Source organism: Heterodontus francisci, chromosome 23 (genome assembly GCF_036365525.1).
Source record: "Heterodontus francisci isolate sHetFra1 chromosome 23, sHetFra1.hap1, whole genome shotgun sequence".
Taxonomy (NCBI): Eukaryota; Metazoa; Chordata; class Chondrichthyes; order Heterodontiformes; family Heterodontidae; genus Heterodontus; species Heterodontus francisci.
In genome coordinates, this window is record NC_090393.1 from 27,913,759 (window position 1) to 27,940,820 (window position 27,062).

At 41.4% G+C, this 27,062-nt stretch overlaps 1 protein-coding gene across 6 annotated transcripts in view; it reads right to left on the reverse strand.

The window, feature by feature from the left end:
* Positions 1 to 4,207: 4,207 nt before the first annotated feature.
* LOC137382665 (uncharacterized) overlaps positions 4,208 to 27,062 on the reverse strand; it is a 231,890-nt gene continuing 209,035 nt past the window's right edge. For all 6 annotated transcript variants that reach the window (XM_068054903.1, XM_068054900.1, XM_068054902.1 and 3 more), the window contains 2 exons: positions 7,499 to 7,709; positions 4,208 to 6,695 (listed from right to left, as the gene is read on the reverse strand). In XM_068054903.1, coding sequence (XP_067911004.1) covers positions 6,649 to 6,695; positions 7,499 to 7,709 — 258 coding nt within the window. In that variant the 3' untranslated portion in view covers positions 4,208 to 6,648. The remainder of the gene's footprint in view (positions 6,696 to 7,498; positions 7,710 to 27,062) is intronic.

The window sequence follows — 27,062 nt, forward strand, 5'->3', positions numbered from 1 at the left end:
GAATCCTGGGGGTGCATTTTTAAAACTTGCCAGGGTATCCTTTTTCTTAAAGTGGTGTCTTTGAAATTACTCGCCTGTGGCCAATAAGAAACCGACTCTGGTCAACATAACATACATGATCAGTTTATATTAAGAGTTCAGAAACTGAAAATCTTGATTGGCACCCCATCCATCAACTTCAATATTCACTCCATCCACCACCGACACACAATAGCAGCAGTGTGAGGCCTTCCACAACTGGTGGGCACCGCAGGGACTGGAGTGCATAATTGACGCAGATAATGGCATTTTAATTTGAGTTTGTTTTATTTACGTTTTTAATAAAATTATTTAAAAATGTATATAAAGGGGGCCTGAGGAATAAAGGCCCCCTCGACATAAAATATATAAAAGGGGCCTGGCGTATAAAGGCCAAAAAAAAAAGTAGCAACAGTGTGTACCATATACAGGATGCACTGCAGCAACTCATCAAGCCTCATTCAACAACACCTTCTAAACCCACGACCTCTGCCACCTCAAAGGACAAGAGCATCAGATGCATGGGAACACCACCACCTGCAAATTCCCCTCCAAGTCACACACCATCCCAACTTGGATCTATATTTGCCGTCCCTTCACTGTCACTGGGTCAAAATTCCACGATTTCCTTCCTAACAGCACTGTGGGTGTACCCACACCAGATGCACTGCAGCGGTTCAAGGCAGCAGCTCACCACCACCTTCGCCTTGCCAGCGACACCCACATCCCATTAAAGAATTTTTAAAAAATCTGTGAAATGGTGCTTCTCCATCTTGCTTTTGGACGTAGAGAGATTCAACAAATGAAGTGGAGTGCGAATGCACTAAGCTTATCATTGAAAAGCTAAAACCTCGTTGCACCAATGTTAATCTTGGACTGTCTTCTTACGCAGAGCCTAGGGATCGAGGATGACTTGCTTCCGCTCCAGTCTGATGGGTTCGGAGTTGTCCAATGTGTGATCTGCAGACTCTGCCACGAGGAGCAGGTGGTAGTTGAAGGGTCAGGTTGATAAGTAGTTTGGAGGTTCTTTGAGGATATCTCTAAAGCATTTCTGTTGTCCTCCTGGGAGTCTCCTGTCACGACCAAGTTCTGAGTAGAACAGCTGCTTCAGCAAGGAAAATGGAGAAGAGGGTTGGTGCAATGACACAACCTTGCTTGACCCAGGTCTTGATTGAGATAGGGTCTCTGGTGGCTCTGTTGGTGAGGATCACAGCTTGCATGTCATCGTGGAGTCAACAGAAGGTGAAAAACTTCTAATGGCAGCCTAATGTGAACAGGGTAAATAGGGCATGAAAGCCCATATTAATTGTGAAGCAGAGAGTCCCCATCCTCCAGGGACTATCACTCTCCACTTTGTTTGGTGTCTCCGCTGAATCCATAGTTACACCATGAGCAGGAATGAGCAGCACCATTCCCTGGAGCAGGAATTCTGAGATACATCATGTTGGCAATAGGGAATACTTGACTCATATTTGGGGCTGGCTAGTAATCAAGTGCATAAGATCCATATGATCACATTTCATTTGTTTAATGTATTAGCTAACTGCAATTGTCAGGTTCCAGTAACCTAACCATATTGTCTGTAAATACCTACTGTCAAATATTTATCTTGATCACAGTACTTCCCCACATCATTCCAGTAAAAAGCTACAGCATTCCATTTACTACATTGGTATATACAGGCTACACAATGAAGATCAATGGAGTATGATTTATATTCTATAAATTGACAGATTTAATTAAAGATGGTTTTAATGGAATCGTTCCAACACAATTGGAAGCTGCATCAGTGCTGATTTGACTATTACGTAACATGGTATATGAATGTTTCCAGAGGAAAAAAATAGATCTATTAATTAGAGTTTCTATTGTATTCACATCTAAAGAATATTTGCTATTTTCTTGTTAAACTTTCATGTGAAGTTTTCCAATAACAGTGAGAAACTGTGTTGCTAAAATGCCTGGTTGTCTGAAAAACTACACCAACTGAAGAAGAAAACATTTTTGCAGACTTGTCTATTGCGCAGAATGTAAAAATACCTTAACTTTACTTTCTACAAATGTGCACCAATAATGAATTAATCAAACTAAAAGATTGTTAAATAATGTTTACTTGGTTGTAGTTGCAGGAAAACCTGCAAGCAGATCTGATCCCAAAGGGAATGTCTTGGACTTGTTAGTTATTCAAAGATTGGAATAGTTAAGTTTTAGTTAATGATATGGCTCTGCCTGGATTTTATTATGTTGTATCTTATTACTCAGGAAAAATTTATAACAGGCAAATTTTGTGAAAGACATCCATTGTAATAAAAAAAACCTCATAACCAATCACAATGTTGAAACAATCACTGTGTTGGTGTATTAATAGCTAACAATAAACTGATTCAGGTACTCAAAACAATTCAACTGGTCCATGGATTTAGCAAATATAATTCAATAACGTTATTAATTTTCTACAATTGAATACTTCCTCAAAACAGAATCAGTTTTACAACAGTATGCAAAAATACCTTTTGGTAAATCAGAAGGTATTTTGCCAAGAATGTATTTAATTTTCATATTCCTGCTCTCTGGGCAGAAGTGTGGATCTCAACCTTCATTAGAGTCAGATGTCATCTTTGTTCTTTTGCAAACAACTTGTTTAGCCGACGAGGATGGTCTAAATAATGAGTACTATTTCATGTTTTAAACCCATATTTGTTACACTATCAAATGTGTGCATTATCAAGCCAGATGTATAACATTAGCAATCTGCCAGTGAATATTGCTACATATACAAACGTGACCAAAGGTCTGTAGAAATAGAAATTCAGTGTTTTATTGGTGATATTTCATTAGTTTTAGACTCCATGCATTCCTGCCTAATTCAGGCATTCCACATTTTTCTCTTTATATATGGATAAAAATGTATCAAATTAATGAATAAACAAGATTGTAATAAGATTGTATTCCAAATTGTGGTAGTTGTTCAAAGAATGGGAGAACAGCACTGGAAGAATGAATGGTTTTCCTATATGCACTCAACAAAAACATTAAAAACTTCAAATGTGTCAGGAACTTTAGAGTCAATGTAGTCATAGTTGTAATGCAAGCAAAATATAGCAACCAATTTGCATACAGCAAGGTTTCATAAATAGGAGTTAGATGAATGCTCAGATAATCTGCTTTTACTGCTGTTGGTTGAAGGATAAATGCTGGTCAGGACACTAAAGGCACACCCCAGCTCTTCGAATCGTACCTCAGGATCATGATGAAAAGACAAGTAGCGCTTTAGTTTAAGCTTTCATCTGAAAGATAGGACCTCAATAATGCTGCACTTAAGTGTAGACCTTGATTAAGTGCTCAAGTGTCTCAGGAGGGCTTGAACCCACAACTTTCTGATCTAGAGGTGATGTGCTACCACTGAGCCAAGCCTGACAATTACTTTGGATATAGCACAACTATTGCTTTTACCCTTTAAACTAATAAAAATTAAGATTTCTATAAAGTTCTGATTATACACAGACCAGCCCAGAAATACTAGTTAGTATCAGGTATGGCAAAAACTATTGTCAATCTACCTGTACACCATGGCACCTTCTACATCAAGCACACTGTACAGTTGATATACACTGAAGTAGATTTCACAGATTTTGGCACAAGGGTATTACAAATTTAAACCATGACAATAGGACAAGTTCAAAGCAGCAGATAACAAATTTGGGAATATTAGGAAGCTTCTCTTCATACATAAAGATCAAGTCATGCAATAGGTTTCTAAATAGGAAAATAGAGGCAAAAGCCCAGGGGAATTATTTAATACACTCCTCACTGCATATGGCAAGCATGTTGGTGTCGATGCAGCATGGCACAAAAGAAATTTAGCTGCACTGAAAGCACTGAATTAATCTTCATTCTTGACCCTCTATTTACTGCTTAAATCCCCAGTGCCGTTACGGTATAAACAGAATCTTTGTAATCGACATCCGTGGTAATGGCAAATGGTTACTGCTATTCCACAGATCTAGGTGGTGGTATGGGATAATCAGGGACTGTGGTTGAACGGTGATGGGAGACACTGTTGAGTATTTGTCACGGATGAGCTAAAATAGGGTGAAAGGCCTTTCTCATCCACAGTTAACTAGTGATTTATTGCATATAATCACCACAGAAGTGGCATATTTGAAAGTGATATTTATTTTGTAACAGAGTACAGTTAACATTTTAAGTGCACAAACATTAATGACAGTCACAGTAGCTTACATCTGAAAAATAACTTAAAAATACAAACTCAGAAGATAGAAATAGGGCTTATAAGATATTGCACAAATTAAATATTCAGTTTTTTCTGAATATAGACATATTGAAGAACTGATGATCAGGGATGATGTACAGTGCTGTATACAGTCTGGAGTTGATTTTGATTTAAGTTAGTACATACAAGAGTCCCTGTGTACAAGCACAAAATTTAAAAAAATTATGCGTCTATCTCTGCTGTAAAATTCATGCACAAGGTACTCGATTTCCTGGTTCGTGAACAATTACCAGTAATCCATCGAAGTTACCACACAAGTGAAACAGCCATTATTGATGAGTAATAGGTGTAACATTGTGTATATTGGGGACCATAGGAATAAATAAAATGAAAAATCTGCATATTCTGACAGAGAAACAATGTTCAGAGGAATGCAACTTAGAAAATAAAGGTTAGTTATTAATGTATTACCAGATTTATTTTACAAGTGTAAATGGATTACTGCTTGAAATAAGAGCTCACTCTTGCCTATGAAATAAACCCAATAATATGCTACTGCTCAATGCAAAGATTTTTAAGCAGAAATTTTACTGTGATATGCACAAGAATGGATTTGCTTGCAAGTAAAATGTATATTTTCCTAATTGAATAAGAAATACCTGTAGTTTCTCTCTCCCCTTTCCCATAGACCCGGACAACTGCACCAAGCAGGTATTTACTTAAGCAGTGGCTGAGAATTTAGGGAGGTGAGGAATATCCAAAATGTCCTGAATATTACATGCATCCAGTTCCTACTACCCGACATGGGGAGGGGAGGTATAAGACAATGAATAGGGAACCCACATAGAGGCAGGTAACAATTGGATACCCCCAGATACATTCTTTTAGCTTAAGTGTATATCCATAAAATACTGCTGTTAAAAAGTAGAAATTTAGCACACTTAAATTTTGTTATATATATAAATAAAAGAAACTACCAGCTGTACCTCCCAGGGCAATGAGCTTTCTTTCAATTGGCCTCCCTTCATTTTTAGGGGAGATGCTCAGCTTTTTGCAGGTAGATGTTACAAGGTTGTTATAAGATGTTATAAGAGCTGCAGATCAGGACTAGGCAAAAGCAGCAAAATATTGTGAGATTATGATGGTGATATCAGAGTTACACTATTGCGAGGATGGGTGTGAAAACACTAAACAGGATTAAAATAAGGTGCATTTTAAATATGTACGCCAAGAACACACTCAAGGTAATAAAACAAAAAAAAATGCAATCTTCTGACGCATTTACACAATTAGTATATAACTGCTTTCTTCAAAATAGACACTATTTCAGTATCACATTTCTTTACGAGTCTTAATACAAATTTAAACGATTTCCCTCAAATGTAGAAGTCAGATTAATTTTTTATTTATAGTTAACAGAAAGAATAGTATTAATTTTGAGATAAACAACTTTTTAATTCTATTGCCATTAAATTCAACAACTTATAAACTTTCAAATAACTTTGCAGCCATTTTATATAATTAGTGAAAATTTGGAACATGCAGTACGTGTTTCACTATTACAGATCTATGGTTACTTGTTTACCAATTGCAAATACTAAAATTTAAAACTAGCACCATACCAACATAGAATTAACAAGTACAATTGTGCATTTTGATATATAAAGTGTACATTATATAATCACACGCAATGGTCACCATTTAACTTTTAAAAAATTCTCTTGATTTAAATATAAATTAAGACAATGTCAGACACCTATCATGATGTGAGATTTGTTCCCATTTATATGACTCTTGCTAAGAAAGCTATGGAAACAGGCAAATTTTGCTATACAATCAGGAGGAAGATTCAACACAAAGGAGTGCAACTTGTTTAAGACAATTCAGTGCCGATAGATTATATAAATAAATATGAAAGCTCATTTAGATGTCACGTACTCATTGCAAATTATTGCTGTGGTTTATTTTTCCAACATCTACTACTAAATTAAAAGAGGTAATTTAATTAAATAAAAAAAGCTAAGTTTTCATCTACTTTTCTAAATAGTTGACCCAATTCTTTAATTCGCGCAAACAGCTTTTCATTAGGAAGACTAACAGTAACACAAAAACACAGCTAAACTATAATGAAAATGAGAGGTAGTTCAGTGAACCTTTCGATTGAGTAGCTGAGTTGTGCAGATTCAGGTCGCTTGTGGATTGGTTCCTGGTTATGTACAGATTTGGCTGATCTCTGCTGCGAGTGATGGCAGTGCTACAATTGACCTCAGGTTTGGCACAATTGTTTGCAGCGGTTGGTCTTCTGCTGTTTATCACTATCCAGTGATCTGTCCTAGAATTGTGGACAGGATCAGTTTACCTGTGATGCCTTTCATGGTTGGGTAGATTGCTGACACTCACTGTAAAAACTCATGCATCTGAACTACCAGATGGTGGCTAGTGCCTGTGGACAGGTAGGATTCAATGGAGGAGGAGGAGGAGGGAGAGAATTGGCAAAAAAAGACCAAAACAAAAACTGGATGTTTTCAACATTTCTTTAGGAGGGTTACCCCAATTCTTAAATTTTACAAAAGACTAGTTTCCTACTAAACAAAATGCAATTATCAGCAACTTATGGGCACTGCCTGCAAGTTTAATGGAGCCAATGGTGAGCATCACCGCAATGGCACAACTGCTTGCAGCACTCTTTTACCTTGTTCCTGTCCAGATTACATCGAGATAATGATAACAAATGTAGCGATCATGGCCTAGTTTCAGTTCTCATTCATAATATCCCTAAATTAGCACTACAATACATGCATTTTAATAGAAAGCAAACAAGGAAGCGATTTACAATCAGCCATTTGGCGCAAATTAGAATTCCACTTAGGAGTAATGTAAAGTTTCTTATGCTATTCTGGTGCACATTGCATGAGGTGGCTGACACAAGAGCATTAAATATGACACAGAAATACTTTTCACTGGAGGAGCATACATTAATGTGAATGCACTTAGCTCAGACATCTAACAGTTAAAAGATTTTACGATAAGCTTCCATGTTTTAGTTTTAAGATAGAAATAAATAACTGCATGCATGTAATTTTGCAATCAAATGAGGTACAAATGTTCAAAGGCAAGTTTACAGTTACAAATAGTGCTCGTCTCATCAATTCCATTTGCTTTTTATTCATCAACACAAGGCATATTCAAAGCTTCCCAGTATGTCCACTACAGTTTAACCATTTCATTGGTCTCCCACATCAATACCTGCATTGCTCCAATATTCTTTCTCTGAGTTTGTGGTATCTTCTGTCTGTGTACCATTCAAAGAGCCATCTCCCTGGAAATCATCACCTCCAAACTCTATTGAGCCGACAGTCAGTTGGTGGAGAACTAATTTCTTGTAGATTCCTCCTTTCTCTAAAAGGTTCTTATGGGTACCACATTCTACTATCCTTCCTTTGTCAACAACAATCACCTTAATTAAAAAAAACAAAGCAAGTAAAAATTACTTGCGTGTAAATAGTTCACAAGCACTTTATAAAATACAATGTATTGTATTAAAAAGGATCAGTCATATGAACATTGTTTCAAAGTTTCAGTAAAACCTTCTTGACTTCATGTGGGATCAATGCATTTATCATTATTGTTTGGTTGATCTTCTATTCTCCAGTATGAGGCACAATCTCTATCAACAGTGGGAAGAATCTGTGATGTATTTATGCTTACTGATTTAATGAAAAAGATGTTCACTACATAAGCAAGATATTACAGCTGGCATCTAACTCTCTATTGCATGTGTATCTAATTTATTGTGTATAGTTTTTGTATTCATCTTTTTTCACATGGAAGAGCATGAAGGCATGATAGATTTAAAAAAAAGTACTCCCATATCCTTCTGCTGAACAGATGCAGGGCAATCTAGGAAATAAAAGTATGAGGCTGTTTTTGATTTGAATATTTTCCACTAAATACTGTGATGAGTTGTACAGGGATATTTAGTAAAATCACCTCCATCACCTGTTCACACAACTTAACTTTTTTATTAATGGACCTCAAATATCCAATGAACTGAATATTATTCTCTATTCAAATATTGGGCACGTTTCAAGGAAAGTTTATAACAGGACTTTTCTGTTGCCTCTCTTGTGATAGAAAGATGAATGTCAGCAACCAAAATAACAAGCAAAGAATGAGGTATTTTTCAGTTTAGCAGAAAGAAAACCATACAGAAGGCTAACAAAGTGACAATACAGCACTTTGTATTTCTCAACAATATGCCTTTTAAGCAGAAATGAAGAGATAGCATAGAGTATTTGTCAGTTCTGATGAAGGGTCACTGACCTGAAACATTAACTCTGCTTCTCTCTCCACAGATGCTGCCAGACCAGCTAAATATTTCCAGCATTTCTTGATTTTATTTCAGATTTCCAGCATCTGCAGTATTTTACTTTTATTATGATGAAAGAGCACTCTTAGCAAAGTACAAGAAACTGGAATGGGCAAGTTGGCAAATCTGACTCTTCCAACACTTCTCTCAAACTCCTGTGCAGAATATAATGAAATGTCCGTCATCAAGACAATCCTTCTCTCATCTTTTGCTGCCAGCCAATCTTCCTTTGTCACAATTTTCTTGTGTACCTATTTTATCAGTACTACAGCGTTGCTCTGAACTTTACTCTCTCATTCTCCTAAACTGCTGATACATCATCCAGTATACTCTCTCTTCCTTCATCCTTAATATGAATTCAAAATTCAGTATCCTACTTATTGAGCCTTTCCCAGGATCTCTGGAACTCTTTACTTCCCTCAGTCTCTACTTCTTCTTGCAATCTACAAGCTATTAAAACAGAAACTTGGTATCACCTAATCAATAGTTCATGATTTACCTCATCATTCTTCCTCTTTTCACCCTTGTTGGTGTCCTGCACTATGGGCCTTGACTCTCAAAAAAAAAATCAAGCAGAGACAAGTAATACTAAGACATTGGGCAGCACAATGAATCATGAATGCTCATGCTTTCACTTAAGGATCCTGATTGAAAGAATTAAACTTTCCCCTCTTTGCCTGCAGTAAGTATCTTAAGGGAAGTGGCTGGTAACTTGCAATCCACTTCCTAGTGTGTGACGTCACAGGCCATAATTTGGAACACTCATTCAAAAGAGCAACTGCTATGGAAAATGGAACTGTCACATTGATGGGATAGGGGATACTCTTTTGAGGTTGTAATTATGGCAGATTGTTGATGAATGGTAGAGCAAAGTTCGACCTTCATCTGATGTGTGCTACACCTAACTTTGCAGTGTTCTCTGAGGGGAAGCAGTATTCTCTTCTCTCTTCCCAGAGTTGCCAAACTCGTGCTGGGGTTACAGTTCCTCAACTGTTGATTCCTCACCTAATTGGTTATTTATCATACACAATAACTATCGTAAATACACAAACTCCTGCATGCAGATCCAACTGGACTTACTAAATAGTTATCAGGAGAGCAACACTGTCTGATGTTTCCCTTCTCTTTCTGGGAGCATGGAATCTAACTGTCAATTTGATCTTCACCCTGTGTTCCATTTAAGTGTTCCATTTAAACTACATTCAAACAGATTGAAGATATTTTGTTTCCCAGAACAATAATCTCCATTTTGAAGACCCATGAAATTAAGAAAATATTAAGGAGCAAAAAGAAAATAAGTTCAATTGCTCAAAGGCAATTAACAGTGTGTCTTACAGCCAAGAGGTTCATTGATCTGAAAAGCAAAGTCCTTGTGCAGAGAGATCAAGGGCTGGATTTTCAAAGGCTGCTGGGGGTAGGGGTGGGGATGGGAATGGCTGCGAGAGTGATTTGAATATAGAGTTCTTAGAGATCGGCACTGCCTTCTGCTGTCTCCAGAACGTGATGCTATTTTCGAAGTGCCACCGTGAAGGAGGGAATGGGTTGGGTGCACACCTCCAATTAAATGCCTGTTGAGTTCATTAACAGGTATATCAGTAGCAGTGCACAATTTTCAATGGCTGGGAATGGGGAAGACACCATGGGGGGGAATACGACAGGGTTGTGAAGACATGAACAGTGTGGAGGCCATTAGGGCTATGGGGAGGGCTGAATGAAATAAAGCAGAGGCAGCAAATAGAGCTCAGCTACTTCAGATATGCCTCAGAGTAGCTACTGCTGTAGCTGGAAGAGTTCATTTCTCACTGGAGAGTGGCAGGAAACCAGAGAGGGAAGTGAAGCGGCAGCTGGCATTGGTAGGGGAAGGCCTGGTGAATGTATAAGGCCCAACTAAAGGAGTTCCGATGGGAACAGACCACCCTGAGATTGGACAGAGCTGCCAGGATGAGCTGCGGCAGGTGCAATCTCCTAGGCAGCAGGTGGCCAGAGGAGCACAATCGGAGACTGCAAGGGGAGGAAGCTGCTTCCCTAGACATTGGGAGTACCCCCCAGGAGTCAGCTACCTGTAAATGACAGAGTGTCAGTGCCGTAGGAGGCTGCGCCTATCCAGGTAGATGGGCTCAGTCCTGTGTGCTCTGATCCACAATGATCTGACGCTTCACAGCATCAATGACGGTCCCTTACCTGCAGCCGTCAAGGTCTACATCGCCCTGAATTTCTGTGCAACCAGGTCATTTCAGGGTCAGCTGTGGACCCAGATGGCATCTCACTGTCAGCAGCTCATCATGCCATCAGGGAGGTCACAGATACCATTTTCAGGAGGACAAGGGATACCTACTTTGACACAGATGGGCCTGCGCAGGCACAGAAGGTTCAGCTTCCATTGCTGGATTCCCCCAGGTGCAACGCATCATCGCTTATGCCCATCTGACCATCAAGGCACTCAGGACTGACCAGCGAGATCCATCAACAGGAAGGGCTTCCACTGCCTCAATGTCCAACTGGTCTGCAACCACAACAAGAGCTTCCTCTATGTGTGCGCTCGCTTTCCTGGCAGCTGTTGTGACTCCTTTATCCTCTAGCAGTCCAGGCTGCTTTGGTACTTCACTCCATCCCCGAAAGTGCATGGATGGATCCAAGGGGACAAGAGAAATCCTTTGAAGAGACGGCTATTGGCCCCTCTACGGGAGCACCAGAGGTAAAAACAACCAATGCTACCTTCTCAGCAGGCCAACCATTGAGCAGGCTGTTGAGTTTCTGAAGAAGCGATTCCAGTGCCTGGAACGGTCGGGTGGCAGCCTCCAATACCCTCCTGCAAGGGTCTCCGTCAGTCTGGTGGCCTCCAGAGAGGTGTGAACCTTGAGGACAGTGAGGCCGTGGAAGGAGACAGCTCATCATGGAGGAGCAGCAGCTAAGACAGGAGGAGGAAGAGGGGGCGGAGGAGATAACAGAAAACAGAGCGGTGCCCCTGCTGCATGACAAGGTGGCCGCCTCCTGCTACCCTCTGGGAAGAGGATCTTCCACTACCCGCCATCACGGCCTCCAGAATTAGATCCAGGTGGGCATTGATGAATTAAGGGTCTGCCCTCAAGGGGCTCCTGATCTGCTGTGACATCTCACTTCCCTCAGGTGCTGTGAATGGCAGATCTCTCCCTCAGGACAACCAGAAGCCTGAGTGATGGCTGCCGTGGAAGTCTACATGAGCCCCAAACTTGATCTGACCCACTGCCATTTTCAATCCCACTGTCTTTAAGAGGACAGGCAAGCTGTCTCCATACCAATTAAGGGCTTACCCATTTGAAAACTGTAATCTGAATCAGCTTGCCACAGGAGGCAGGTTTCTGACCCAAAACCAGATCCGGTTCCTGTTTCCCACCTCCATAATGAAAATCCAGCCCCAAGAGTTTGCTCCAAACCCAACAACTTGCTGAATGGGAACCCTTGGAACAATGTAAAGATCCTTGGCATTCTGGAAGGAAGGGAGGGTAGAGGTGTTCCAGAAGTTTCCTGCTATCTTTGGGCATGATAACTCTTGCCCAAAGATAGCACTTACTATGGAACAGGCTCACCACATTCCAAAACCACTAAGTCTCAGAGTTATAAAGAAAACAGTCTAACTACCAAGATTCAGATCCAGGATCGTCATGTGTATACTTGAGAAAGGAATTTGCTTTTCATGCACAATCCCTGCAAGTGGAGACACAACAGTACAGAATCATAACACAAAAAAACTGAAAAAAGTGAACTTAAATCAGATCAATACAATGGTAAGAACTGAATGAGAACAGATAAATAAAACAGAAAATAGTTAACAATGGTTTATAAGCTTCTAAGATCTGTCCAGATAATTCAGTCTGAAAAACATGTGCAGTACAAGGAGTACTGCTTCACTTGCACATTTGAAACTGGTGCTGCATCATAACTTTTGCTGTGCTTGTGCAATATAGAGCTGCCAGTTTGGACCAGTACTCAGGGTGATTTTGTAGCAACAGCAGCATAACTGCTGTATAACAGTATTATAGCAGGATGGAGCAAAGGAATGGGAGTTATTTTATAGTCAAAACAACTTGAGATTATAGATAATATTTAGTAACATACAGATTGTGAGTTCACCTGGTCAACCTCACCCCATTTGCAAAGTGGTTTTAACAGTTAGGGTGAAAAGTGACAAAATGGCTGCCAGCAGACCCAGTAGGCAATCCCTTCATAACAGTTAGTAAAGTAGTTTTGTTACCACTCACCTTGGTATAGCACTTCTCCAATTATGGTGGAGGGAAAAAGTAGTGACATGACAGTCTAAAGTATTAAAACAAGTAGCAGTAGCTATTTCGGGAAAAAAAAATACATTTTTCTCACTGTAGAACTTTAGCTAATAGTTGGAAAAAGCTGTAAACAGATGTGTCATGGTGAAAGCACTAAAGTGCCTGCAAGGAGAAGAACAGAAGCACTTTACAGCTCAGTGTGGCATGGGATATGTTTATTTGTCACCTCTGCAGGCTGTTGATATACTGCAAGCAGAAAATAACTGGATGTACAACTGGAAAACACCAAGATGTTTTAGATTAGATTAGATTAGAGATACAGCACTGAAACAGGCCCTTCGGCCCACCGAGTCTGTGCCGAACATCAACCACCCATTTATACTAATCCTACACTAATCCCTAACTATGTGTCCTGGCCTGTCGGAAGACCTTACACAAATCAACGATTCTCGGAAGACCGCCATCATTAACAACGAGCTCAGTAGACTCAATGTGGACATTGCAGCACTTCAGGAGACTCGCCTCCCCGCGAGTGGCTCTCTAGCAGAGCAAGACTACACCTTCTTCTGGCAGGGCAGGGATCCTGAAGAACCAAGACAGCATGGAGTGGGCTTCGCCATCAGAAACTCCTTGCTCAGCATGATAGAGCCTCCCTCAAATGGCTCGGAACGCATACTGTCCATCCGACTGCTCACCACCTCTGGTCCAGTACACCTACTCAGCATCTATGCTCCAACACTCTGTTCCGCACCTGAAGCTAAAGACCAGTTCTATGAACAACTCCATAACATCATTAGCAGCATCCCCAACACCGAACACCTATTCCTGCTGGGGGACTTTAATGCCAGGGTTGGGGCCGACCATGACTCATGGCCCTCCTGCCTTGGGCGCTATGGCGTTGGAAGGATGAATGAGAACGGGCAGAGACTGCTTGAGTTGTGTACCTATCATAACCTCTGCATCACCAACTCGTTCTTTCACACTAAACCCTGTCACCAGGTTTCATGGAGGCACCCAAGATCACGTCGTTGGCACCAGCTAGACCTCATTGTCACAAGGCGAGCCGCCTTAAACAGTGTTCAAATCACACGCAGCTTCCACAGTGCGGACTGCGACACCGACCACTCCCTGGTGTGCAGCAAGGTTAGACTCAGACCAAAGAAGTTGCATCATTCCAAGCAGAAGGGCCACCCGCGCATCAACACGAGCAGAATTTCTCACCCACAGCTGTTACAAAAATTTCTAAATTCACTTGTAACAGCCCTTCAAAACACTCCCACAGGGGATGCTGAGACCAAGTGGGCCCACATCAGAGACGCCATCTATGAGTCAGCTTTGACCACCTACGGCAAAAGTGCGAAGAGAAATGCAGACTGGTTTCAATCTCATAATGAAGAGCTGGAACCTGTCATAGCCGCTAAGCGCATTGCACTTTTGAACTACAAGAAAGCCCCCAGCGATTTAACATCCGCAGCACTTAAAGCAGCCAGAAGTACTGCACAAAGAACAGCTAGGCGTTGCGCAAACGACTACTGGCAACACCTATGCAGTCATATTCAGCTGGCCTCAGACACCGGAAACATCAGAGGAATGTATGATGGCATGAAGAGAGCTCTTGGGCCAACCATCAAGAAGATCACCCCCCTCAAATCTAAATCGGGGGACATAATCACTGACCAACGCAAACAGATGGACCGCTGGGTTGAGCACTACCTAGAACTGTACTCCAGGGAGAATGCTGTCACTGAGACTGCCCTCAATGCAGCCCAGCCTCTACCAGTCATGGATGAGCTGGACATACAGCCAACCAAATCGGAACTCAGTGATGCCATTGATTCCCTAGCCAGCGGAAAAGCCCCTGGGAAGGACAGCATTACCCCTGAAATAATCAAGAGTGCCAAGCCTGCTATACTCTCAGCACTACATGAACTGCTATGCCTGTGCTGGGACGAGGGAGCAGTACCCCAGGACATGCGCGATGCCAACATCATCACCCTCTATAAAAACAAAGGTGACCGCGGTGACTGCAACAACTACCGTGGAATCTCCCTGCTCAGCATAGTGGGGAAAGTCTTTGCTCGAGTCGCTCTGAACAGGCTCCAGAAGCTGGCCGAGCGCGTCTACCCTGAGGCACAGTGTGGCTTTCGTGCAGAGAGATCGACTATTGACATGCTGTTCTCCCTTCGTCAGATACAGGAGAAATGCCGTGAACAACAGATGCCCCTCTACATTGCTTTCATTGATCTCACCAAAGCCTTTGACCTCGTCAGCAGACGTGGTCTCTTCAGACTACTAGAAAAGATCGGATGTCCACCAAAGCTACTAAGTATCATCACCTCATTCCATGACAATATGAAAGGCACAATTCAACATGGTGGCTCCTCATCAGAGCCCTTTCCTATCCTGAGTGGTGTGAAACAGGGCTGTGTTCTCGCACCCACACTTTTTGGGATTTTCTTCTCCCTGCTGCTTTCACATGCGTTCAAATCCTCTGAAGAAGGAATTTTCCTCCACACAAGATCAGGGGGCAGGTTGTTCAACCTTGCCCGTCTAAGAGCGAAGTCCAAAGTACGGAAAGTCCTCATCAGAGAACTCCTCTTTGCTGACGATGCTGCATTAACATCTCACACTGAAGAATGCCTGCAGAGTCTCATCGACAGGTTTGCGTCTGCCTGCAATGAATTTGGCCTAACCATCAGCCTCAAGAAAACGAACATCATGGGGCAGGATGTCAGAAATGCTCCATCCATCAATATTGGCGACCACGCTCTGGAAGTGGTTCAAGAGTTCACCTACCTAGGCTCAACTATCACCAGTAACCTGTCTCTAGATGCAGAAATCAACAAGCGCATGGGTAAGGCTTCCACTGCTATGTTCAGACTGGCCAAGAGAGTGTGGGAAAATGGCGCACTGACACGGAACACAAAAGTCCGAGTGTATCAGGCCTGTGTCCTCAGTACCTTGCTCTACGGCAGCGAGGCCTGGACAACGTATGCCAGCCAAGAGCGACGTCTCAATTCATTCCATCTTCGCTGCCTTCGGAGAATACTTGGCATCAGGTGGCAGGACTATATCTCCAACACAGAAGTCCTTGAAGCGGCCAACATCCCCAGCTTATACACACTACTGAGTCAGCGGCGCTTGAGATGGCTTGGCCATGTGAGCCGCATGGAAGATGGCAGGATCCCCAAAGACACATTGTACAGCGAGCTCGCCACTGGTATCAGACCCACCGGCCGTCCATGTCTCCGTTATAAAGACGTCTGCAAACGCGACATGAAATCGTGTGACATTGATCACAAGTCGTGGGAGTCAGTTGCCAGCATTCGCCAGAGCTGGCGGGCAGCCATAAAGACAGGGCTAAATTGTGGCGAGTCGAAGAGACTTAGTAGTTGGCAGGAAAAAAGACAGAGGCGCAAGGGGAGAGCCAACTGTGCAACAGCCCCAACAAACAAATTTCTCTGCAGCACCTGTGGAAGAGCCTGTCACTCCAGAATTGGCCTTTATAGCCACTCCAGGCGCTGCTTCACAAACCACTGACCACCTCCAGGCGCGTATCCATTGTCTCTCGAGATAAGGAGGCCCAAAAGAAGAAGAACACTAATCCCATGTTCCTACCAAACATCCCCACCTGTCCCTATATTCCCCTACCACCTACCTATACTAGTGACAATTTATAATGGCCAATTTACCTATCAACCTGCAAGTCTTTTGGCTTGTGGGAGGAAACCGGAGCACCCGGAGAAAACCCACGCAGTCACAGGGAGAACTTGCAAACTCCACACAGGCAGTACCCGGAATCGAACCCGGGTCCCTGGAGCTGTGAGGCTGCGGTGCTAACCACTGCGCCACTGTGCCGCCACACTGTGTGTGGTGCTTGTTGTCTCTATCCACCAAAGCATTACTACATTTACATTAAAAACTTACCACCAATTTCAGTCCTGCTGTCCACAATAATCCCAAAATAAAATGGGGGTACAAGGCCTTAAGAGTACGATTAATAGTTGATTGAATGTATAATGACCATCCGAATTCAATCACAGTATTTTAAAATGCCTACTCTTACTAGTTCAACACTGTTAACTTAAATTCAACTCAGAATTGACAAGCCTGACTGAGTACACCAAGAACAGCCAATTGTCTCATTCATAGTTTTCTTGGTTGCTGTGTTAGCCTGATTTAAAGCTGCAAAGGACCAGAAACTGAAGGCAGTGACCCCAACAGTAGCTGTAAGTGCTATCAAATATTAATATATTTCATCTGTACAGGAGAATTGAGGAAAGCAAGCTGTGGTCTCAATTTTACATTGACCTGTTTCTCCTCAAATTCCCAGTACAGTATGGTACAGTAGTCATCCATTACTATTTAAACAATGGATACCTGGTAGTGAGTCAAAGGCTATGACATAATTGCAGGGCTTGGATGACATTTCTTAAGTTTATGACTTCCTATAACGCTCCTGATTATGTTGCTCTTATAACTCATTCCCAGGTATAATTATCAGAACATTGCTAGGAATGTGTTTATATCAAGATTGCATATGATATGTACAACTTTTAAAAATGTAATAAGTTTGATGGCAGTTGGAAGTTCTTGCCTTTATGTTGAAAGTGGTCTCGAAATGCTGTCTCGTTCAATAGAAACTGTGAGGTGTCAGATAAGAACCACAAAGGCCCCATTAGTTGCCAGAATTTATAAACCATGCTGTTAGCTTGGAGACTCATTTTAAACATAAAATGCAGGCATCTGCTTCTACTAAGCAGAGAAATTAAACTTCATAGCTCAATTACTGTCAGCAAAAGTTTAACTTTTACACGTTCCAGTTTGCTGCAGCACAGTTAAACATAGACAGTACCAGCTATCTTCCTACCAGTTTGCTGCAGTGGTTAAACACATTCACAATATCAGCCATCTTCTGCCAGGCTGCTGTAGTACAGTTATTCACACATACTCAGAACCAGCCATCTTCCTGCCAGTTTACTGCAGCGCAGTTATACACATACGCAGTACCACAAGCCATCTTCTTTCCTTTTTTGTGCATATATTTATGACTTCTGGGACATCCACCAGAATTGCCCTCCTTTGATTAGACAAAGTTTAGGTTTTGAAAACGGATATGGTCTAGAAAGGTCAGCTAATAAGCCACAATTACGACAGTGCAAAACAGTTAATAGGCATTCTGTCATTGGAAACATTACTTTAGATGGACTATTCAGTGCTTATTTAAAATTGCATATTTTCTAATAGGAAATTTGTGTTTGTAGTTTAGGCTCATAATTATGATTGTTAGCTGGCACTACAACTGATCTACTTTAAACAAAAACAACAGTCAGATTTTCATTTTTTGCAGTTAAATCACTGGGTGTTCTTGCAGTTAGTGCCTATTAGATTTTTAAGTATATTAATAACTCTGAACAATTAGGTCAGCAGAAAATATACAAGGTGGTATTATTGCCATTTAATAGATCCAATTCCTAAGAGCACAGTTGAGTTAGTTTTAATCCCTCTCACTAATGTTAAGAAACTTGCCACACAGGTTGCTTCCAATTTGGATCAGTGCATATGCTTTCAATAGTGTTTAGTCAGCAGTAATAATTGGATAACTGGAACATTTTACTGGCTAGGGCTAGATATGTTAGAAAAGAATTGTTTATTGGCACCAAAACAATCTTAAGCTAACAAAAATTGTATGGAATCAAGAGTTTAATTGGAGAACTTTACTCATTAAGTTTGATGCGTTTTAAATTACATTGTGGTAACAGTTTGATATTGGCCTAGACTGCTTTAGACAACTCAATCTGGCACACTCATGGCTTTAATATGTCTAAGATTTGGAAGAAACAAAGAATAAGAAAATTATGGAAATACTCAGCAGGTCAGGCAACATCTGTGGAGAGAAAAGCAGAGTTAACATATCAGGTCGATGACCTTTCATCAGAACTTCTGCATTTCAGCATTCACTTCAGCATTTTCTGTTTTTGTTTCAGATTTCCAGCATCCACAGTATTTTGCTTTTGAATAAGAAAATTATATTGTTTGTGATATATCCAAATACCTCAATTATTGAGATCATGGAAAGAATGAATGAATAAAAATAATTTGCATTTATATAGCACCGTTCACTGTCTCAGGACATTCTAAAGCTCTTCACAGCCTTTTGAAGTGTAGTTACTGTTAAGAACATCAATAGGAGGAAGAGTAAACCATTCAGCCCACTGTTTCAATGTACTAAAAGGTGGTAGCCAATTTATGTGCAACAACAGTAATGCAATTAATGATCAAATAATTGGTTTTTAATAATCTTGGTTGAGGAATAAATGTTGGTCAGGACATTGGGCAAACTATACCTCCCCTCTCCTAATATTGCCATGGCATCTTTTATGTCGACCTTAGAGGTCAGAAGAGGCCTTGGTCTACTGTCCCATTCAAAAGACAGATGTTGTGCTTTATAGATATTCAGAGGGGGCAGTTCAGAGCATGTTCATCTTCTAGAGCAATCTAGTGGCCAAGAGGGGACAAGTATTCAGTTTGGTCCAAATCTGCTAAAGCATTTATGTTAAAACCATTGTGTAATCCTCACTTATTCTGGAATTTGGAAAAAAAATTTAATATTGTCTACAACAACCTAAATCCTCATCAATCTTTTAGAAAAAGGCCACACTATGCTTATCAGCACGAGTAGCCGGACATAATTTCTGTACAGCTTTCCTTTGAGGAAGCTTAATTAGGAACTCTATGGCCCAGCTCTCAAAGTACAGAGAAGCAGGAAATAGTACAATTGTAATCATTTCCAGCAATGCAGGCAGTGTTTTCAGTATGTTTGGCAGCGCTCAATTTGACTTGGGTTATTTTAACTGAAAAAGGATAAACACAATAGTAGCTTTGATTCCCACTGGATTATAAGCAAAGTCAAACTGGCATAGATCATGATACATTTACTTCACATTTTCATCTGATCTTCCTGTACATGAGCTGTATTATTTGGATTTAAATTTCATAAGAAAATGGAGGTTCAACAATAAGGTATCCAGACTTTTTGCTGGATTTAAAATGAGTAATTTAACATTGTTTAACTTTTCCAGGCCTGGCACTTTTTCAGGTTAAAATGCAGACGTGCTTTCAAACAGCAAAAAATTCTGCAGACCCACAATGTTGAACTTTATATAGTTATTCAAAAAACACAGAGTCAGAGTATTATTGAAACTATAGTAGATTCAGATGCTTTGTTTAAATTGCAGAAGTACAATTCCGCTTCTCAAATGGTCATGAAGTTTGAATTAAAGAACACAATTAACTCTTTTCCAATTTCCATATTACAACAAATTTTGAGATTTCTAATTTACCTCTTGAATCTGGTGAAACACTGGGAGTTTATTAAAATGATTTTCATCTTAATCTTTAAGCAGCATCACTTATTCTGATTTAAGGAGTTTTGCAGTATTGTTAATAGGCTTATTTAAATTTTTTTATCCTCAAGTATAGTCTGCATTATCTAAGAGATGGGGTAATCTTTCATCAGCTACCCAATAGACATCTTTGATTGGACATCATGGGCTTAATTTTCCCATTCGATTCACGAGCCACATATCAGGACGATTTCTGGATTGCAAACCTGGACGTGCGTGTGGCGAGACTTTGGGCTCCTCTGGAAAGATCATGCCCAATTAAGAAGCCACCTCCAGGAGTACCATCCAATTAGAGGCAAGTGGGTGGCCTGAGGACGCGGGAGGACCAACAAGAACACCAGAGGTGAAAGGAGGCTGGCAGACCAACTGTGAATGCTGTATACTGCAGAGGTAAATGGAGGAGAGGGCGGTACAAGATGAAGTCACCATATTGCTGATGGGACCAGCAATCAATACCTCAAGCCCAGCACTATACAGTGGATCTGTCTGCAGGTGACAAGCAAACAATTGCCTGCAGATATCCTGAGGATTGTCACTTTTGTCCTTTAAAGTGACCACTGTGTATGAATCTCAAGGCGCTGCGACCTCCTACTCTACTCTCGCCACTTGTAGGTGGACAAGCTGCAGACACAGTAGAGGTCTCATGCGCTGCTGGCAAAATTCCATAGCCTTCCAAAAATGCCCACAAATTGCCTCCATAATTACCTTAATTGGCTTCCTGCTGCTGGGCAGGTTGCCGTCTCTGTTCTGAAGCTGCCTCCAGTAAAATTGCGAGGAGGCAGGAACACATCGGGGAGCCAGCCCGATGCATCTTTTTACCATTTTCCATCCAACCACCTCCAAGGAGCTGGAAAAATTGCCCCCCCCCCCCCCCCATCTATTAATAGGCTATCAATATCCCCTTACAGGAGGAAGAGGCAGTTCTGAGCTGGGGAAGAACAAATGTTAGATCAGAGCAATTCCACAGCAAAGGTGTTTCGACAGGTGCTTTTTTTCCTATCTCGAACGGTTTACTTGTTTCTGTCTTTCTGCAGTTTTGTAGCATTCCTTCAAGATTGGCTTGGATGAAGAAGTCCTTTCAGCCTATTTGACCTCATCCTTTCAGTACACCATTTCAACTGCTTTTCTATTATAGCAACTGGCAATTTTTAAAAAATGATCCAAATGTCCTGGTTTCAAGCACTCTTCCTGGCATTGCTCCAGCTGTCAGTCACTCTGTGTAAAGAAATACTTTTTGACATCTGACCTAAACTTTTTTTTTTCAATAAATTTATTCTGGGGATGTGGGCATTGCTAACCAAACCACTATTTATTGCCCATCCCTATTTTCCCTGGTGAAGGTGGTGGTGAGCACCTTCTCAAACTGCGACGGTCCTTGTGGTGAAGGTAACCCCATGTTAGGTACGCAGTTCCAGGATTTTGATCTAGCAATGAAGAAACAGCCATACATGTCCAAATCAGGATGGTGTGTGACTTGGAGAAGATGGTGCTCTCATACACTTGAGGTGCTGGTCGTCGTTCTATGACAGAAACCTGCATTTATACAGCATTTTTAAAGAAATAATGCATTGCAAGGCACTTCACAGGAGCGATCAAACAAAATTTGATGCTGAGGGTCAGCAAGAGATATTAGGACAGGTGACCAAAAGCTTGGTCAGAGGTGATTTTAAGGAGCATCATAAAGCAGGAAATTAGAGCCAAACGCTTCACAGAGGCATTATCGAACAAAATTTGACACCAATCTTATAAGGAGATATTTGGACAGGGACCAGAAATTTGTTCAGAGGCAGGTTTGAGGAGCATCTTAAGAGGACGAAAGGTAGAGAGGTTTAGGGAAGGAATTCCCAAGCTTAGGGCCTAGGCACCTGAAGGCACAGCTACCAATGGTGGGGCAAAGAAAACTGGGGATGCACAAGAGGCCAGAATTGGAGAAACAGATGAGCTGAGGTAGGGATAGAGATAGATAATGTTACGGAGGTGGAAGTAGGTAGTCCCAGTGATGGTGGTAGAGATAATAGGGTGGGATATTCAAATGAAACAGCACAAATGGAGATGAGGCGAAAAAACTGGAGTCAAAGGTTGGCAGGAAAACCAGTAGCTGAACAATGGGCTACCTTCAAAGGAGAGATAGTTCGGGCACAGTCAAGCACGTTCCCTCGAAGGGGAAAGGTAGAGCAAACAAATCCAGAGCTCCCTGGTTGACAAAAGAGGTAGAGATTAAGATAAAGAAGCAAAAGTGTGCTTATGACAGATGCCAGGTAGAAAATACAATTGAGAACCAGGCTGAACGTAGAAGGTCCAGAGCGGACTGAAAAAGCAAATAAGAGAAACAAAGAGAGCATGAAAAGAGACTGGCTGCTAACCTTAAAGGGAATCCCAAAGTTTTCTATCGACATATAAATAGTAAAAGGGTGGTAAATGGAGGAGTGGGGCCGTTTAGGGACCAGAAAGAGGATTTAACATGGAGGCAGAGGGCATAGCTGGTGTATTAAATTAATACTTTGCATCTCTCTTTACCAAGGAAGAAGAAGCAACCCAGGCAATGGTGAAAGAGAAAGTAATTCAGACACTAGAAGGGTTTAAAATTGATAAAGAGGATGTATTAGATAGGCTGTCTTTACTTAAAGTGGATAAAACACCAGGACCAGATGAGATGCATCCAAGGATACTGAGGGAAGTGAGAGTGGAAATCGCAGAAGCACTGGCCATAATTTTTCAGTCTTACTTAGACTTGGGACACTGCCAGAGGACTGGAGAATTGCAAACGTTATACCCTTGTTCGAAAAAGGTTAAAGATAAGCCCAGCAACTACGGACCAGTCAGTTTAATTTTGGTGATGGGGCAACTTCTAGAAAAAATAATTTGGGACAACATTAATAGTCACATGGACAAACACAGGTTAATTAAGGAAAGCCAGCATGGATTTCTTAAGGGAAAATCATGTTTAGCTAACTTGCTGGAGTTGTTTGAGGAGGGTTGATGAGGGCACTGCAGTTGATGTGGTGTACATGGACTTTCAAAAGGCATTTGATACAGTGCCACACAATAGACTTGTGAGCAAACTTACAGCTCAGAGAAAATAGGAGCAGGAGTAGGCCATTCAGCCCTTTGAGCCTGCACCGCCATTCAAAACTATCATGGCTGATCGTCCAAACTCAGTACCCTGTTCCCACTTTCTCCCTGTATCCCTTCATTCCTTTAGCCCTAAGAACTATATCTAACTCTTTCTTGAATATATTTAATGATTTGGCCTCAATTGCTTTCAGTGGTAGACAATTTCACAGGTTCACCACTCTCTGGGTGAAGAAATCCCTCCTCATCACAGTCCTAAATGGCTTACCTCTTATCCTTAGATTGTGACCCCTGGTCCTGGAGTGCCCCGCCATCGGGAACATCCTTCCTGCATCTAGTCTGTCCAGTCCTGTTAGAATTTTGTAGGTTTCTATGAGATCCCCTCACATTCTTCTAAACTCTAGCGAATACAAGCCTAATCGACTCAATCTCTCTTCATACGTCAGTCCTACCATCCCAGGAATCAGTCTGGTGAACCTTCGCTGCACTCCCTCCATAGCAAGAACATCCTTCCTCAGACAAGGAGACCAAAACTGCACACAATACTCCAGATGTGGTTTCACCAAGGCCTTGTATAATTGCAGCAAGACATCCTTGCTCCTGTACTCGAATCCTCTCGCTATGAAGGCCAACATACCATTTGCCTTTTTTACTGCCTGTTTTACCTTCAGCAACTGGTGTACGAGAACACTCAGGCCTCGTTGCATATTCCCCTCTCTCAGTTTATAGCCGTTTAGATAATAATCTGCCTTTCTGTTTTTGCCTTCAAACTGTCAGGCTAACTGGTCTATAATTCCCTGTTTTCTCTCTGCCTCCTTTTTTAAATAGTGGGGTTACATTAGTTACCCTCCAATCCATTGGAACTGTTCCAGAGTCTACAGAATATTGAAAACTGACGAGCAATGCATCTACTATTTCAAGGGCCACTTCCTTAAGTACTCTGGGATGTAGATTATCAGGCCCTGGGGATTTATCAGCCTTCAACTCCATCAATTTCCCCAACACCATTTCCCAATTAATACTGATTTCATACAGTTCCTCCTTCTCACTAGACCCTATGTTCCCCAACATTTCTGGGAGGTAATTTGTGTCCTCCTTTGTGAAGACAGAACAAAAGTATGTATTTAATTGGTCTGCCATTTCTTTGTTACCCATTATAAATTCCCCCGTTTCTGACTGTAAGGGACCACATTTGTCTTCACTAATCATCCTCTCTTCACATATCTATAGAAGCTTTTACAGTCAGTTTTTATGTTCTCTGCAAGCTTACTCTCATACTCTATTTTCCCCTTCTTAATCAATCCCTTTGTCCTCCTTTGCTGAATTCTAAACTGATCCCAACCCTCAGGTTTACTGCTTGTTCTGGCCATTTTATATTTCTCCTCCTTGGATCTAATACTATCCCTAATTTCTTTTGTAAGCCACAGTTGAGCCACCCTTCCTGTTTTATTTTTGTGCCAGACAGGAATGAACAATTGTTGTAATTCATCCATGTGCTCTTTAAATGCTAGCCATTGCCTATCCACTGTCAACCCTTTAATTAACGTTCCCCAACTTGCGCCTCATACCTTCATAGTTTCCTTTAATTACATTCAGGACCCTAGTCTCAGAATCTACTCTCTCACTCTCCATCTTAATGAAGAATTCTATCATGTTATGGTCGCTTTTCCCCAAGGGACCCCATACAACAAGACGGTTAACTAATCCTTTTTCATTACACAATATCCAGTCTAGGATGGCCTGTTCTCTAGTTGGTTCCTCAACATATTGGTCCAAAAAACCATCATGTACGCACTCCAAGAATTCCTCCTCTACAGTATTATTGCTAATTTGGTTTTCCCAATCTAGATGTAAATTAAAGTCACCCATAATTACAGATGCACCCTTATTGCATGCGCCTCTAATTTCTTGTTTAATGCTATACTCTACATCACCACTGCTGTTTGGGGGTCTATATACAACAGCCACCAACGTTTTCTGCCCCTTGGTGTTTCTTAGCTCCACCCATACAGATTCCACATCAGGATTCTTTGAGCTAATATCCTCACTCACTATTGTATTGATTTCCTCTTTTACTAACAACGCTACTTCACCTCCTTTGCTTTTTTGCCTGTCCTTCCTAAATATTGAATACCTCTGGATGTTCAGTTCCCATCCTTGGTCACCCTGCAGCCATGTCTCATGGAATAAAAGGGACAGTAGCAACATGGATATGGAATTGGCTGAGTGACAGGAAAAAAGAGAGTAGTGGATAATGGATGTTTTTCGGGCTGCAGGAAGGTTTGTAGTGGAGTTCCTTAGGGGTCATTGTTGGGACCCTTGCTTTTCCTGATATATATTAATGACCCAGACCTTGTGCAGGGCACAATTTCAAAGTTTGCAGATGATACGAAACTTGGAAGCATTGTGAACTGCGAGGAGGATGGTGTAGAACTTCAAAAAGACATAGTTGGTGGAATGGGCAGACAGGTGACATGAAATGCAGAGAAATGTGAAGTGATTCTAAAGAGGGTGCAGGAGCAGAGGGACCTGGATGTATATGTGCATAAAGTCATTGAAGGTGGCAGGACAGGTTGAGAGAGTGGTTAATAAAGCAGACAGTATCCTGGGCTTTATTAATACGGACATAGAGTACAAGAGCAAGGAGGTTATGTTGAACTTGTACAAGACACTAGTTCGGCCTCAGCTGGAGTATTATGTCCAGTTCTGGGCACCACACTTTAGGAAAGACATGAAGGCATTGGAGAGAGTACAGAAAAGATTCATGAGAATGGTTCTAGGGATGAAGTACTTCAGTTATGAAGATAGATTGGAGAAGTTAGGATTCTTTTCCTTGGAGAAGAGAAGACCGAGAGCTGATTTGATAGAGGTATTCAAAATCATGAGGGGTCCGGTCAGAGTAGATAGAGAGAAACTGCCCCCACTCGTGAAAGAATCAAAAATGAGAGGGCACAAATTTACAGTATTTGGTAAAAGCAAAAGTGACATGAGGAAAAACTTTTTGCACGCAGGGAGTGGTTAAGATCTGGAATGTGCTGCCTGTGTGTGTGGTTTAGGCAGGTTCAATTGAAGCATTCAAAAAGGAAGTATGTGCCGGGTTATGGGGAGAAGGCAGGGGAATGGAATGGAGTGAATTGTTCTTTCGGAGAGCCGGTGCAGACAACATGGGCCGAATGGTCACCTTCTGCACTGTAACAATTCCGTGATTAACCTACATTTGACGTCATCACCCTCGGGCTAGGAGGGAAAAATACACCATGGTTCCCATTTTTGATCACTATCACGTCAACTCTGTTGGAAGTAAAAGTGTGTGGACATCAGGTGAGGGAGGATAGGACTGCATTCAGTTATGATGCCCCACAGTGAAATAACCAGCCCTATAAGAAATGTACCCCAGCAAGGAGTCAATGTCTTCAGGAAAGAAGGGAGTGAAGACAATTAGGCAGAAAAAAGGATGGCTCCAAAAAGGAAGGGAAAGTTGCAGAACGTGACAGGAGAGTAGAGCAGGATTTGGTCCAGTTGCAATTGTGATTTCTGCATATTCAAGGAAGCAACTATACCATTCAAGATCCAATTGTGTGGCATAGAAACCGTGCAAACCTTTGCACAAGCCATAAGGCCTTAGGGATATAGCTATTACTGACAGGCATTTTCTTAAGAGTTGCTCGAGCTTTTTCAGTTGAATTCTTCCATCCTCTTTGGAA